At 39.1% G+C, this 16,668-nt stretch overlaps 1 protein-coding gene across 7 annotated transcripts in view; it reads right to left on the bottom strand.

Annotated features, from left to right (window-relative positions):
* The window catches only part of cadps2 (Ca++-dependent secretion activator 2), a 537,859-nt gene that overhangs the window by 101,284 nt on the left and 419,907 nt on the right, over positions 1-16,668 (bottom strand). For all 7 annotated transcript variants that reach the window (XM_052030087.1, XM_052030089.1, XM_052030090.1 and 4 more), the window contains one exon: positions 11,452-11,608. In XM_052030087.1, the coding sequence (XP_051886047.1) occupies positions 11,452-11,608 (157 nt within the window). The remainder of the gene's footprint in view (positions 1-11,451; positions 11,609-16,668) is intronic.

Below are 16,668 nucleotides of genomic sequence, written 5' to 3'. Positions count from 1 at the left end.
AATTAAGTTTATTGTCATGTGCACAACAACGTGCAGTGACAAATTTACTTCCAACAGCATCACAGGCACATAGAGTTAGAAACACAACATTCACAAGAAAAACATAAACAAAACATAAATTATACACAATTACACAAGAAAGAACACAATTAGAACAAAAAAAATAAAGTTTATTGCAGTGCAAAGTGGTCAAAATGGTCACAATGTTCAAATACTGAGATAGTGATTAGGGTTGTCCAGGTTGGTTCAAGAACCAAATGGCTGAAGAGAAGTAGCTGCTCTTGAACCTGGTGGTGTGGGACTTCAGGCTGCCCGGTGGTATACACTCCAGGTATGCTGCACCGATACTGGAGAGAGAGTGAATACTTGGGATGGAGGGGTTGGAGCCAATCAAGTAGGCTATTGATTACTGAGGTTCAAAAATAAGCTGATAGGCCTTGTACATCTTCTTTGAACTTTCCCCCTCTCACCTTAAATGCATGCCCTCTAGTATTAAACATTTTGACCCTGTGAAAAAGATACCAGCTATCTACTCTATCTCTGCCTCTCATAATTTTGGATTGAATTTGTGTTTTGTGGACAGGACATACATAGGCAATTTTTTGCACTATTATGTGGATGACTGTTGTAGCTCTATTGAAACAACTTGTCTGGAGGTGTGGGTAGCTCTCGAGCACAAGCCTTCGACATTACTGAAGGGATGTTTTCTGATACTATAATCTTTGCTAGATTCAAAGCTCTCAGTTGTTGCACAAATAAAGAATCTAATAGGTTTATGACTGATTTCTGTGATGGCATGAACCTCAGAAGGAGGCTGCCATATGTTATCCAGTTGGAACTTAGGGCAGACGGTGATTGCAAATGTTTGTGTATACAAACAGGCAGTTTCTCCTCTGAGTTAAAATTTACCCTCTATGCCCAGCAACACATTGTAATTAAAGGAAATCCCTGCGGAACAGAAATATCCAAACAGACTTATCCAAAAGCACCAAAAGGTCAGAGGAAGATAGCATTAGATAACAGAAGCTGCTGTCTGAGAAGGTTGGAAGGTCATCAAGGACTATCTGGAGCCATTGAAGGATTCCTTAGCACAGATTCAGATGGGTTCTTTGGAATGACATGTGTTTCATAGAACATGGAACAGTACAGCACAGGAACAGGCCCTTTGTCCCATGATGTTGTGTTGAATTAATTAAGCTGATGAGACCAAATCCCTTCTGGTTGCATAGGGTCCACATCCCTCCATTCTCTGCACACTCATGTGCCTATCTAAGAGCCTCTTAAAACCTCTATCATAGCTACCTTCACCACCACCCCTGGCAGCACATTCCAGGCACCGTGTAAAAAACCTGCCCATACATCTCCTCTGAACATTTGCTCTCTCACCTTAAATGCCCTCTAGTATTAGACATTTTGACTCTGGAAAACCAGCTGTCTACTCTTTTTATGCTTCTCATAATTTTATCAACATCTATCAGGTCTCCCCTCAGCCTCCACTACTTCAGAGAAAACAACCCTAATTTGTCCAATCTTTCCTTACAGCCCATGTCCTTTAATCCAGGCAGCATCCTTGTAAATCTCTACTGCACCTTCTCCAAAGCCTCCACATCCTTCCATAACAGGGTGACCAGAATTGAATGTAATACTCCAGATGCAGCCTAACCAGAGTTTTATAAAGCTGTAATGTAACTTTCTGACTCTTGATCTCAATGCCTTGACTAATAAAGGCAAGCATGCCATACGCCTTCTTTATCACCCTATTGACTTATGCGGCCACTTTCAAGGAGCTATGGACTTGGACCCCAGGATCCCTCTGTACATCAATGCTGTGTACTTTCCCTTTACATTTGATCTCCCAAAGTCTGACACCTCAATTTGCCTGGATTAAACTCCATCTGCCATTTCTCTGCCCATATCTGCAACTGATCTATATCCTGCTGTATCCTTTGGCAACCTTCTATACTATCCACCATGCCACCAATCTTTGTGTCATCTGCAAACTTGCTCACCCATGCATCCACATTTTCATCCAAATCATTTATCTCACAAACAGCAGAGGTCCCAGTATGGATGCCTGTGGAACACCACTAATCACGGACTCCAGCCAGAATAAGACCCATTGATCACTACCTGCAAGCCAATTCTGAATCCAAACAGCCAACTCACCATGGATTCCATTCATCTTAATCTTCTGGATGAGCCTACCATGAAGGACCCTGATGAATGCCTTACTGAAGTCCATGTAGACAACATTCAGGGCTCTACTTTCATTGATCATCTTCAATACCACCTTGTCAAACTTAATCAGTTAGTAAGACATGACCTGCCCTGCATAAAGCCATGCTGACTGTCCCCAATTAGACCATGCTTTTCCAAATGCTCATAAATCCTATCCCTAAGAATCCTCTCCAAAAGATTCCTTCCACTGACGCAAGACTCACTGGTCCACAATTTCCAGGATTATCCCTATCTCCCTTCTTGAACAAAGGAACAACATTAGCTACTCGCCAGTCCTCCAGGGCCTCGGTTAGAGAGGACACAAAGATCTCGGTCAAGGGCCCAGCAATCTCATCTCTTGAGACTTAAAAAGTTTCAAATGACTGCTTTTCCTGTAGTCATTACTGAATTACCTGTACTGCTTTAAACTGGTGATTCTAAATTTGAATGTATGGTGGATGTAGTGCTGGATAGCATGAGAAATCTTATCACAGATTATGTTGCTTGTGCTGCTAGGATTCACCAGTGTACCCACAGAAATGACCATTTCTATCCTGTGTATTTAACAGACACTAGAACCTGGGAGGCTTTCCATAAAATCGATGGAGGTCCCGGTGTTGCCAGCACTCACACAGGACTGATAAGAACAGCAAGTTACACACCCATTAGCTTATCTTTACTTCAGCGATTAGCAGGGATAGATCACTAAATTGCCGACCACTTGGACTTTGTTTTTCAAGGTACGCTTCTTTTTGTCACCAAAGTCAAATGGAGCTTCTATTTAAACTAGCTTAAAAAGAATTCCATTGTTTTATTCTGTTGGTATCATTATGACAATGGTGTTCTCAATATCTGGTGTAGCATAAAACATCTGCAGTAATTTTGGTTTGCCTGATGCAGATTGATAATATGAGATCACTGGGCCCTGTGTGGAGAGTTAATTCTTCAACAACAAGACTGAGTCTCTTCACAAAAGTACCCAAAAGGAAAATATATCTGTTATTATAACTGCCAATCTTTTACTTGCTCTGCCTATAAGTCATCTTCTTAATGGAATCCATATCAGGTATAAAAAAACAACTCATGTCCTTAACCTCTGAAAATTGTAAGGTATGGGCTGTGTCGATTTATTAGTCCAAATTTATTGCTGACATTATTGCAGGTTCTAACAAGGTATGCAGTTTCTACTGATGCCTTCATGTTCTCCCTCTCTATCCCTGTTCTTCCAACTGAACCCCCCTTTCTCTATCTTTTGATCTCGCTCTCCATGTCATAGTGCTTTCTACTGATCCCCTCACTCTCTCTCTCTCTCTATCCTTTGTCTCTCTCTCCCAAACCCGCCCGCTACCCCTTCTCATTGCAGTGATCAATTCATTGTCATTCTCCGTCCCTCAACTGCCCTCTCGCTATCACTGCTCCTTTAATGGATCACCTCACTCCTCTCACTCTCTCTGGCTCTCTCTGTTCTTCCAAATGAATACTTCTATCTCCCTCTCTCAATCTCCCTCCCACTAGTGATGCCTTTCTACCGATCCACTTATTCTCTCTTGTTGTGATCCTGCTCTTTCCACTAACTCCCCCCACCCTTGTACTTTTTACAGATCCCCTTCCTCTATCTAGGTAAATCTCTCTCTCTCTTTTCATTCATTTGTTCTTCATGCTAGTTCTCTCTCACTATTTTTCTTTCAGTCATTGGTCTTTTTATCGACTCTCACACTATTTCTGTTTCCCCTTTTCTCTGTTCCTGCTATCAACTGTCTGCCCTTTTCTCTCAACCTCTCTCTGCCCCCCCCTTCCTACTGATCCCCTCCTGCTCTTTTCACTGTTATTCTTGCTCCCTGTGTCCATACTCATCTATTTATCCCCTTATTTTCCCCTTCTCTTACCTATTTCTTGCCATCGTCTTTCCCCTCCTTGCTCTTTCTACTGGTGCCCCCTGATTATCTTATTCTCTCTTGCAGTATTCTTGCTCCTTCTTCCAATCCACTCCCACTCTTCCTGTCCCTGCTACTTTGGATCCCTCCACACTGTATCTAGCCCTTGCTATCCCTCTCTGGCTCCTTTCTCATCCATTGCTTGCTCTCTCTCTCTCTCTCTCTCTCTCTCCATACTCCTCAATCTTATTTTTCTATTTATTCCTCCCCTCCCCGCTATCTTTTTTCCCAACATCCCTTCACCCTCCCATTCTTTGTCCCTTCTCACTGTATGGATTCTCACACACTTTCTCTCTCTGTGCTAAATCTTTCCACTGATCCAATCACTCTCTCTCTTTTTCTGTGTCTCTATTTTTCCACTAATCCCCTTGCTCTCCTCTATTTTCTACCTACTCTTTCTCCTGATGCTCTCACTCTCCCTGTCTATCCCTGCTCTTGCACGGACCTCTCACTCTTTCTTATCATTGCTCCCCTTGGTCTTAACACGGAATTAGAAACAGAAGCAGCAGGCCATTCCGCCCTTCGTGCCTGCTCTGCCATTTAATAGCATCATGGCCAATCTTTCTTTACAGTGCCAGTTTTCTACACTAACTGCACAGCTCTTGATTCTGTTAATAAATAAAAATCTCTCTTCCTCCCCCTCCTCCCTGTTACTTCTACTGATCCTCTCCTTTCTGTCTTACCCTGGCTTTGTCAGTTTCCCAGTTTCTTCTACTGGCCCCTTGCTTCTTCTCTCTTCAGCCACTCTTTCTCTGTCTGCATTAACCTTTCCACTGATAACCTTGCTCTCTTTCTTTCTATCGCTGCTCCTTCTGGTCATCTGACTCATTCTCCTTCTCCCTCCCTCTGTTCCTGCCCCTTGCATTCATCCCGTCTCTCACTCACACAAACGCACCCATTCACGCACTCTTTCCGTTCCTCTCTCCTCACTTTCTGCACCGGACCCTGTTTTTTTATCCCCCTCTCACTTCCGTCTCTGTTCTTTCTACTAATTGGCACTCACCCTTCCGCCGCCTCTGCTCTTTCCACTGCCACCCCCTCTCATGACATCTGCACTTTTGCTCATCCCCCCCTCTCTGTCTGTCCCCAGCTCTCTCTGTTTCCCTGCTCTCTCCCCTTGTTCTATCTTTACCTATTCCATCTATTGATGATCCCACTCTCACTGTCAGCCACTGCCCTTTCTAACGCCATTCTCCTTCTCCTGTTACACGCTCTTTCTGACCAGTCCCTCTCTCTGATCCGGCTCCTCAGTCACCACACTCGGTGCTCTTTTCACCCTGCCTGACACCGGTCTTCCTACTGATAAACTCTCCCTCTTTCTTCCTCTTACCCTGCTCTTTCTTCTAATCCCTTGCTCACTATTTTTCTGACCCAGCTCATTCTAAATATACCCTTGTTCTTTTTTTCTCACTTCGTCTTTCCCTGCTCTTTGTATTGTTCCTTCACACTATTTCTCTCTGCCTGTGTGCTTTCCATTGATCTCTTCACACTCGCTCTCTCTACCTGCAAATTCCATCACACTCCCTCATCCTCTATTCCTGTTTTTCCTATGTATCTCCTCAATCTTCCTTTCTGTCCCTATTTTTTCTGCTGATTGCTTGCTCTATCTCCCTGTGAATTGTTTCATTCGCTCTCCCTCTCTCTTCGCTGATCCATTCACCCAATCTTCCTTGTCCTCTTTTTACTGATACCCTCATTCTTGTTTTCCCTCTCCTTCTTTCTCCTTTTGTCCCTGTTGTTTTTACAGCTTGTCTCTCCCTCTTGCTCAGTTCTACCTTCCAGTTCTTTGTACTGATCCTGTCACACTCTGTCTCTGCTCTTTCGTTCAATCCCCTTGAACTTTCTGTCTCTGTTATTGCTCTTCATGTGAATTCCTTGCTCATTCCCTTTCTCTGTCTGGAGAACTCTGTTCATTCTGCTCTTCTCCCACCTCTTTCTCCATATATTTCCTTACAACAAAGACAAGAGGCCAGTCAGCCCATCACGTCTATGCTGGTTTACACAGCAATCCCATCACTCTACAAATTTTCCCCGCAACATATCCTCCTTGCATCAACTCCCGCTCTCCCTGCTCCTCCTCCTGATACCCTTCCCCTCCATCTTTCTGGTCCTGCTTGTTAGTTATATTCCCCATCCCTGCTCTTCCTATGGATCCCCTCACTATTCTCTCTCTCTGCTCAATCTACTGATCACCTTGTCTTTTACCTTGGTCTCTACCTCTAACCTTCCCATTAATCACTTTGCTGTTTCTGTCCCTGCTCATTCTACTGACACTCCGTCTCCCTCTCTCGACAGATCACCTTGTTCTTTTATCCTTCCTCTTCAGATATATCTCTTCTTTCTCTGTTCTCCTTCCCATTATCTTTGATATCCTCGATCTCTCTCTGACCCTGCTTTTTCTGTTAATCTCCTCTTCCTTTTACTATCGCTACCACTGATCTTTCTACTGATTCACTTGCTCTCTCTCTCCCTGCTGATTTCACTCTCTCTATTGTTCATGCTCTCCATTACTGCCACTTCTACAATTTGTCTGTGCTCTTTCGATTGTTGCCCATGCTCATTTGTGAAGGTTCCTTGTGCTTATGCAAAGACACCTGTTTTCTACAGGTCTCCTTATTTATTCAACCAGTGTCCTTTCTCTTTCAAATGACAGTTTTACTCTTCCTATCACAGACTACTTTGTTTACTTTAAGTGGCAATTAATATATGCGGAGCATAAAATAAATGAAGCCAGTTTTTAGTTAATTAAGTGAAAAATACATCAGATCAATTTTTTTCCCTTAAATAATCCACAACCTCATTAGTGGCTGTCAAAAAGATTTGGTATTTGTGAAATTGGACTGGTTTACTTCATGGAAGAAATATAATTTGTTGATGTATAATTCTGAAACGTGGCTGAATAGTAATTGTCATCATAAAATCCATATTCTGAGCAATTTTTACTCTTACATTACTGTCCATTTTAATTTCTTTAATATGCTGTGAAAACCAAACTGCATGTGGAATGCTTCTTAAATTTTATCAGATATGCTTTTTATATCATCGTGCTGATACAGGTGAAAAAAGCATGCTTTTCAACCAATTTGGTTAACACCATTTAACTACTGAAGCAGTCTTCAGAGCACTGAACTGAAGAAGGAGGAATGGAAATTAATTTAATTTAAGAATACACATGGTTATCACAGATACTTATTAACATGATGCAAATAGCCAAGGACATCATATTATTACTCAATGAGCTTTCATGTCAAGTAGATGGACTATTTTACTTTAATGAATGCATACTCAGAGTGATTCTGGAATAATTAGTGGATTATTTCTTTCACAAAGTCTCCAAATGCATTTTCTATCTTCCCCTGTACTTCACAATCCTAATTTCAGCACACTATTATTAGCCTCTCGCCCACAAGAGAGACAACACAAGTCCAAGAGAACTGCTCTGAATTGAGAAATTTTCACTTAAACACTTTTCTGATTTGGAAACTTGAGCTGAATCAACTTTAAAAAGTATTATCTTTGTCATGGTCTCAACATAAAAGTAATCCACTGAGAATATCTCTTTTTCATTTCATAATTAGTTTCAGATAATGAGAGATGACTTTCTCAGTCACTCTGGGTTTTATTATGACTAATTTGATTCCACTTCACTTTCCCTGCTAATTATTAACACTTGCCTTTTTATTGTCATGAGACCACGTTAAATCATTCACCTATTCATATTTTTAAGTGTTATACTGCAACGGAGATGTACGTTGGTTTTGAAATACTGCATAAAAGAGGTGAATATCTGCCTTGGTAAATTTTTTTCCAGGGCTTGAGAGTGACATTGCCTGTTTTTCTACTTACGTTAAAAAATAATCTGTTAATTACAGAATGCGTCTTCGAGTAAGGTACATGTGGGAGCTGACTCCCTCAAGAATGGTCATTTGATGATTGCAAACAATGTGCTCTGCCATACATTTTCACAGTTAGTATAGTGCAGTAGTTTAATGTTCTTGAATATGGAGAAAACCCTTTCCAATGTTTTTTTCAAAATAAAATGTCATTTGCATTTTGTTTGTCTTTCTTGGCTTAAATACATAATAGATTAACAGTTAATTATAGCAAATATTAGTGTCATTTGCAGATTTTACTGTTGTTATTGATTATGAGGATAAAATGAATGAAGTGGGTATGAATTTAAAATAATTTGACAACTGCACAATTGTTTGTAGGAATAAAGGGTGTATTACAGAATGGAGCATATTGCAAACTCACACTAAGCATGCTAGCGTTTCATTTCTGGAATGAGGAAGGAAGAATTAATGTTACCCTGTTCAACAAGCAAACACCTCCCTGCAATTGACTAAAGTTATGCTGCATTGTCGAGAGGTTTCCAAATCAGTTGTATTCTATTTATACACATCAATGTGTATCCCTGTTTTGCGAGCTTAAATAGCACAGGCAGTAACCATAAAAGTTAAATGTAATTGACTCAATTATTAAATTCACACATACTGTTCAGAATTTCAAACAAGGGACTATAAGATCCAAGCAATACATCTCACCCTTGCATCAGAAATTCCAAATATTCCGGGGGTTGTATCACCTTCTCACATTAGGTGATCTAACTCTACACTGACTTTTTCTCCATATCTCTTAACTTCATCACATATTTCTCATCATATTTTCTAATGACATAGAAGGAGGCCATTTGGTCAATCAAATCTATGCCAGAACTCAGAGCATTCCTATCAGTCACATTCCCTCATTTATTTCCCTGTAACCTATTCTCTTTCACAATCCTATCTTTCTCTCCTCCCCCCCCCCTCCCCCCACCCCACTCCTGGATTTTCCTGCCACCTAGCTAAACTAGGGACAATTTATTAGGACAAGTTAACCTACTAGCATGCCTTTGGGATGTGGGGGAAAGCAGTAGCACCCAGAGGAAACTCATGAGGGAGAACATGCAAACAAATTCCACACAGACAGCACCTGAGGTCAGGATTGAATCCAGATTACTGGTGTCATGCCTCAGCGGCACTAACTGCTACACCATCTTCTGTTAACAAGGGTCTATTAATCTTGGATGTAAAAATTACCATTTAAATTGACATAAACAGCTATCGGCAGAACCTTTGTATGTAGAAGAAGTTGATGGAGAGAAGGTCGTTTTAACTGGTTGAGCTTTCCAGGACTAGGGGATGTAGTCAGTCAGATTTCAACAGTGATGTTAGGAAACATTTTCAGCAAATATCAGTTAATTCCAACTTAAGTTGTTAATTTTACATCTAAGGTTTGCTGGCTGCAGGTATTAAGAGGAAAGAGTGAGTGTAAGAGTTAGATGACTTAATGGGATGTGGTGCTGGTGGTGTGGTTAAAGTACTGGTCTAATAACATGGAAGCCTGGATTAACAGTCCAGAGACCCGAGTTAAATCCCACTACGGCAGCTTTGAAATATAAATTTTAGGAAAAGAAGTCATTCGTAATTTATAACTATGGTGGTAAAAATGTATCTGGTTCACATGTCATTAAATGCTCCACACCAAAGTTCCAATTGCGTGATTTGTTATTTTCAATACATGGAGCTGGTGCACAATGCACTGACTATCTTCTCTTTGATAAATAACTATGTGCATTTATGGAGAACCTTATATGCCTGAAAGTACACCACTGAAATATAATCAAAGGAAAGGTGGCAAAGAGCTAAACCAGGAGGTATTAAATTATAAGTGGCAAATATTAAGAAGGTTCAAGGAGGCTGAAGCCAAATGACCAGCAATGGGATGAAGAAATAGAGAAAAGCATCAATGGTCAGTACTGGAGAAATGGAGAGGTCTTCTCAGACTGAAAGCAGTTACAGAGATATGGAGTGGTGAGGCCAGGGAGTAACTTAAACAGAAGAATGGACATTTTAAGTTAGAGGTGGAAGCCAATGTATGTCAGTGAGCAAAGAGCTGTGGGTGAATGGGACTTGGGGCAAAGTTGGATATATGTGCCTGAACTCTGGATAAGCTGAAGTTTATAGATAATGGAGATATAAAGCTGGTTAAAAAAGCACTGGCATAACCATAATTAAGAAGTGAGAAAAGCAGATAAGCTGATACTGTGTGAAGAAAGGCATGCTTTGGAAGTGGAAAAAGTGCCTTTCTGGTAGAGCAGTTATGACATCAGAAGCTCAACTTCAAAAGAATGCAGAGGTTTCAAACAGTTGGTGTATTTTCAACCACTGCTGGGAACAATGGCAAGAGCAAATACTGTTGATGGCAGGATCATTATGAGGATCATTTGTATATCTTGAGCTCAACGCTTCAGTTGTTAATGTCTAAATAATAACTTTGAAGGTTTTATCTAACATGGCATATTAATTGAATTATAAATGAGTAAGGCGGCAAACAACATCCAGAATCTGCGTTCCGTGCGCTTCTTGCTGTCACAGCTCAATTTTCACTCCGTTGCATACATCTTACAATTGACAAAACATTTCATCCAACTTGTAGGCTTCACATATAAAAATCATCCAAAAATCCTTGGCACAAGGAAACAGCTTTTCAGCAAATTCTCAAAGCTAACAAGGAATGAACTGCAACCAGTGACACTAAATATTTTGCAGAATTCTTTAACAATAATATTGAGCACAGTGAAAGGTTTGTCAGCACAGTAGCCTGACAACCTAATGCACGAGATTCAAATTATTTGGAAGGAATCACTCCAGCAGTTCAAGAAAGATGTCAAATTCAGCACACGGGGGTACCCTACACAACCATTCACACTGAGGCAATACAATTGATGCTTTGATGCACTGTTGTCAAAGTATTCCATTTGGTAAATTATTGAGGCCACGGATTAATACACAAGAAGGACCTACTTGATAGCATAGGCTAGATATAGATTTCAGACAAGTTTAGCCCCTGGAGGAGAAAAGTGTCTTCTAACCTCCAAAACTAAACCTTTCTATTTTCAAACAGGGTAGATTTTATGTATTTGTGCAAATTACAAGAATCTTCCACCACAGGGAATGAACATCAGAATTGAAGCTGTGGAGATCAGTGGGACCTATAGACAATGACCTCCACTGATTTTAATGGGCAGAAATATTTGCAAACCAGCTCTTTGTTACTCATCTTAGCTTGAAAATTCATTGTGGCTTTCCAAGGGACAACACCTCCTTTTACCTTTATATGCTGTTCAAAATATAATTCAAGGAACATACAAACTAACTGTATTTTTGAAAGGAAGTCACTCCATAAAAATCTGTAGCAAATCAAAATATCAAAGCAGGAAAAGAGTAAAGAAAGAAGAAACCCAATAGATACTCACGTTCATTCCTCAAATAATTATTGAGAAGTTGAAAAAGTGGAAAGGTGTCCCAAGAGTCCGAGGGCTGTGCTTCAAAAGTTGCATCCATGTCGACAGCAAAGAGTGACCAAAATATCTCTGCATGCTCTGCCATTAGATCAGGCCACCAAGCAAAAGCCTATGAGGCAATTACCAAATGTGAATCAAGGGCACAAAGTGGCAAATAGGCCAGTCAATTCTTCAATACCATCTTACTGTTGTTATTTGCTATGTTGTTTCTGCAAATAACTTGCTTTAAAAGAAATGAGAGAATGCACAATTTATTTGTTTAAAAAATTGCAATAACTTTCTAAATTTGTACTACCGAATGCAGAACTATACATAGTTTCCAAAACCAGCACCATTTTCAAGATTTACAATACTTCAAATGGATTCCCCATCCTGATCAAATTTGTCACATTTCCTTCACTGGAAATTGTTTGGTCTGACATGGGGGCTGTTCAAACATTAATACATCATCTGCAATGGCATGCTATCGATGGGATTAGTTTTAAACAGCATGTAAAATATGGTTGACCAGATTAAAATTTAGCTAGACACTGCTAGACATTGTGCTTGGCTGCTGCTCCCGTAGTGAGGTTTGCCGGCTGTTGCAATGGCTTGGTCAGTAAATGGTGTTAAAAAGGCAATAACTTTATTCCCATTTTATTTTATTCAGGTTATTACTTGACACTATGTGTTACATAAATACTCTGCACTGTGGAATTTTAGCATCCCATTTCTAAGCCTGCCTCCTAATTCTTTGGTCATAAAGACAAGTTGGTTTGCTATGATTTACATTATTTGCCACATACCATAATGCCATTTCTATTCGAGGACTAGGAAGGAAACAAACATCACTGAAGTATTTTGCTTCTGGCAACAGAGTAGGGGAGAGTGAGAGAGAGCGAGAAAGAGTGAGAGAGAGAGAGAGAGAGAGAGAGACAGAGAGACAGAGACAGAGAGAGAGAGAACAACTTATTGCTGTCTGGCACTTGTCAACTTTAATGTAGAGGGACATCCCAAGGGAAAGGGAAGATCAAGCGCTTTACCGAAGTTAACTGAGTGTGTGCTAGGAGGGATGTAACAATGGTGAAACTTTTATAGAGTTTAGAGCATCATGACTCTTAAACAGAGAGAATGTGTTGATAGCAATAAGTAAAAGTGGTGTAAACTGGGTAATAAGCAGAATAAGATGGATAGGAATTTGTATTTGGCAGAAAAGGCAGCAGTAATAATAGACTACTTTCGTTGGGAAATTTTGGTGATCTTTTTCTGAGACAAGATAGTGACCTTAACTCACACCACATGCCTTGCTCTTATGTCTCAAAAGCTATCTGCAAGCATGTGGTTGTGCAGCTAATCCAAACCTCACAATCTCAGCCTGAACCGTAGAGGGCTACATTTCCTGATGACTTTCAGTGGGCCATTGTTATGGCCACTGGCCTTTCTGACATGTCAGTTCAAGTGAAACAACTACCAGTGAAAACTAAAATTATAAAAATATACTAATTGGCAGTTTTTTTCATGAGTAACTATGATTAACAATATTTAATGATTTTACTGATCCTAATAAAAAAGCTGTGAAAATTTATGTAGTTATTTAAATCAGAGGCTAACACAGCAACTTGGAGGCAAATATCCAGATATACATATAAAATAGCAACAGTAATTTTTAATTTTACACAGGCAACCATGGTTCTCAGTGGACATTATTGTTCAAGGCATAACAAGGAATTGGTGTGAATCAATGGTGCGAATCCATTTACTGAGAGAGAATAAAAAAGTGGTTTTCTTTTAACTATGGAGAGATAACATTAGATTGTCAACCTGAAATGTTGACTCTAACTTTCTCCCCAAAGATTGTACCTACCCGTTGAGCATTTTCATTATTTCCTCTTTAACCTTGGATTTCCAGCATCCACAGAATTTTATTTTGTTTATTCATTTAGAAAAAAAAGAGGACAAACATGCAAAAATGAAAGATCTTCTGTGACTTAACTTTTGCCAACTTAATTTAAGCTGGAGAGACCTATATGTATTGGAGCAAATGAGAAGGTCTAAGGACAACCATTCCTCACAAATTCCATGTCACCATTCCATGTATAAATTATCTGAGACAACCAAGTTATTTTGTATTCCTACCAACTATAGGTACAGGAATGGCCAGGGATGATTGAATGAGAACTACTTATTTCTTCTCCCTCTGCTATTTACGGCTGCTTATGAATCCCATCTTTTACAATGTTGCCAACATACAAATGTAGACTATAGGGGAGGGGAGAAGGAAATAAGAATAATAATATGGGGAGAAGTGCACATATAAATTGTAAATAGAACGATTGATAAGAAGTCTCAATAAGACGCATCTCACCAATGTCACATATTTGAACTAACTTTTCATTTATTAATAAACATGCATTCAATGTAGGGAATGTTAATTCTTTTTCATCAGTAAAGTTCTTACTTATTTTAAATCAAAAATAAGTCAATTGATATCTCAGAGAAAGGTTTTCTATTGACACAGTTTATTGAGCACAAAATGTAATTCAGATTTCCACTGCAGTGTCTCTCACCCTCATATTAGGAAATGGAAGTATATTGTAGACTATTTCCCTGATCAGATACTGCCCTTTTTAAAATGACTGTGAATGGAATGCATGCATCATAACAAATGTGAAGAAATGTCCAGTGGTGGATAATACCACTGGTCACGTACCTCTCTTCCCTTTATGAATCCGCACATGTGAAAGGGGTTGTAGAATAAAAGAAATCCAAACATTTAAACAAAGGTTAATACTAAAATTTTAGAATCACATCATACATTCCTGCAAACATGCATCCATTAACCAATTGTGTATTTGAATATTAATTCCTATCCAAATCTAGCCATTAATCCAAATCTTCAGGAGCCTTATTCTGTGAGATCTTTCACATGAAGTGCTGTGTGAAGAAACACCTCAAGCTATACCAATAATGCAATTAACCTCCGTGCATACTTCCTTCATTGGTAAGTCAGTTCTATTCTGTTGCTAGTATATGCAGAAGATGTGTAAGCAGCCATGAAAAATAATGAATATTTTCCATTAATAGTCTTGATATTTGCTGGTTTTTTAATGGTTTCAATTAATTATTTCCTTGACATTTTCAAAAGATAATCATTTTTAGCACTGATTATTGCATAATAGAATAACTGAAATATAAGTAGCTTCATCAATCCAGGTTTATGAGTCATGGCTGATGCTTCTTACTTTAATACTCTGCAATGTGCATATTTACATATGCTATGAATTTTTAGAGTACAGCCTTTACATATTCTGGCAAAAATTAGCCTGTCTTGCATCATATTTATTTTGTATTTACGTTTCCTTTCCCTTCAGATTTTTGTGACTCACTCTACCTGTGTACATCCAAAAATAAAAATGTAAATATAAATCACATTGAATATCAACCCAGCTAATTATTTTTGGAATATTACCATAATTTTGCATCAAATGATTGGCAGCAAATTCCGGATTTATAATACTGACTGAAAACACAGATACTGCTTGGGATATTTTAATCTCCATCATTAATTGTCTTGACTTGCAGCCTTTCCATGTTCTATAGGGGTTCTACAAATGTCAGTGTAGTGAATGCATAGTGGAAAAGCCTTTACTTTAAAATGGTTATATTCATTTCACAGAGTAAATAATTCATGATTTCTGAATTAATTTAATTAGGAATGTCTGCTGTTATCTCTACAAAATTATTATGATTAATATTCAGACTAGAATTGAAAAAGAAAGAGCTTTATATATAAAGTGACACTTTACCATTTCTCATGAAGATTTCAATCTGTTTTGTAAACAACAAATTGTTCTCATTGATTTGAAATGGTATTTCCTTTGCACAGTAAGCAGCAATGTGATGAATCTCTATCAATACCATATACCATCTGTTGTTAAGAGAGTAATACTGGACAGGGTATCTGGAGTTTGATGAGATCTTTAACGTACATCTGAACCACTGCAAAAGCCAGTGTGGTGCTCCGACCATGCAGAACCTTTCCTTGCTGGAATGACATCTCAGCATCAACAATGCACAGTAGTATTGGAGTCTCTTCCAATCCCCTCCCTGTTCTCATGCTGCTCTCCTTCAGACTGACCTTTTAAAACCACCATCAAGTGACCACTCTTCAAAAAACACAACCATAACTTCCCCATCCTTGTAAACTGCAGTGCATTGACAGCATCTATATCATCTCCAAAATCTTCAGATGTGACAACCTTCAAAATTCATATCCAGCCTTTGCACATCACTGTGATTGAATCTGTCCAATATTTCCACAGCTTTTAGTAAAGCAGGCTCCATCGTAAATGGACTTCCCTGCACTAACTTCCTCAATAAAATGTCCTCTGACCAAACATTTTGTTATCTCTTCTAAGAATCCCATTGGCTTAGCTTCCATTTTGTGATTATCTTCTGTAAAATGATTTGGAACTTCATTTTCTACAGTAAGGAAGTCAGTGCTGGCTTATTGCTGGATTGCGCAACTTTCTGATGTGGAGGTGACAAGATTATCAACTGAGCCAAGCTGACAGCTGAGTGACGTCTCGGAAAACAAATTTCCATTGGATATTGGTCATGTATCTAGCTTTGAACAGTATCCTGCTTTGATTGACTCTAATAGCGATAAATATTAGAACTCCAGCTGCTACTGAACATCAGTATCCAGCATCAACCTTCCTCAATTTGACTAGCTCAAACTTCAACCAAGGTAAATTAGCTCGCCAATTTAAAGTGAAGTAAACAGGAAAACAGTGTTTACAGATCCAGCAGGTTGTAAAGAAGATATGAGAGGATGTTAATGGTGATCATACAGGCAGAGAGAGACTTTGATAAGAGCAGAGCAGCTGGGTTTAACTGCAAGAATAAATAACAAATCAGTAGCACACAGCAAGAGGGTAATCAGGTGAGATTAAAAAGAGCAAACAGATTGGAAACTGAAAAACAGCACAAAATAATTTATGTCCTCAGTTACTTCTTCCTCCAGATATGCATGTGAATGACATATATTATCTCACAAAGTAAAATGAATAATACGTTATAAATGAAATAAAGTTCTTCAAAGACTATAAGGATCCAAAAAAAAGCAAGTCACAGGGCAGATTCACTACAGGACACAAAGAAATTAGTAAGAGATTCATAGACACTGAC

The sequence above is a fragment of the Pristis pectinata genome, chromosome 15, assembly GCF_009764475.1.
Source record: "Pristis pectinata isolate sPriPec2 chromosome 15, sPriPec2.1.pri, whole genome shotgun sequence".
Classification (NCBI taxonomy): Eukaryota; Metazoa; Chordata; class Chondrichthyes; order Rhinopristiformes; family Pristidae; genus Pristis; species Pristis pectinata.
Note: the sequence above shows the minus strand (reverse complement) of the source record. Positions and strands in the feature narration are given on the sequence as shown.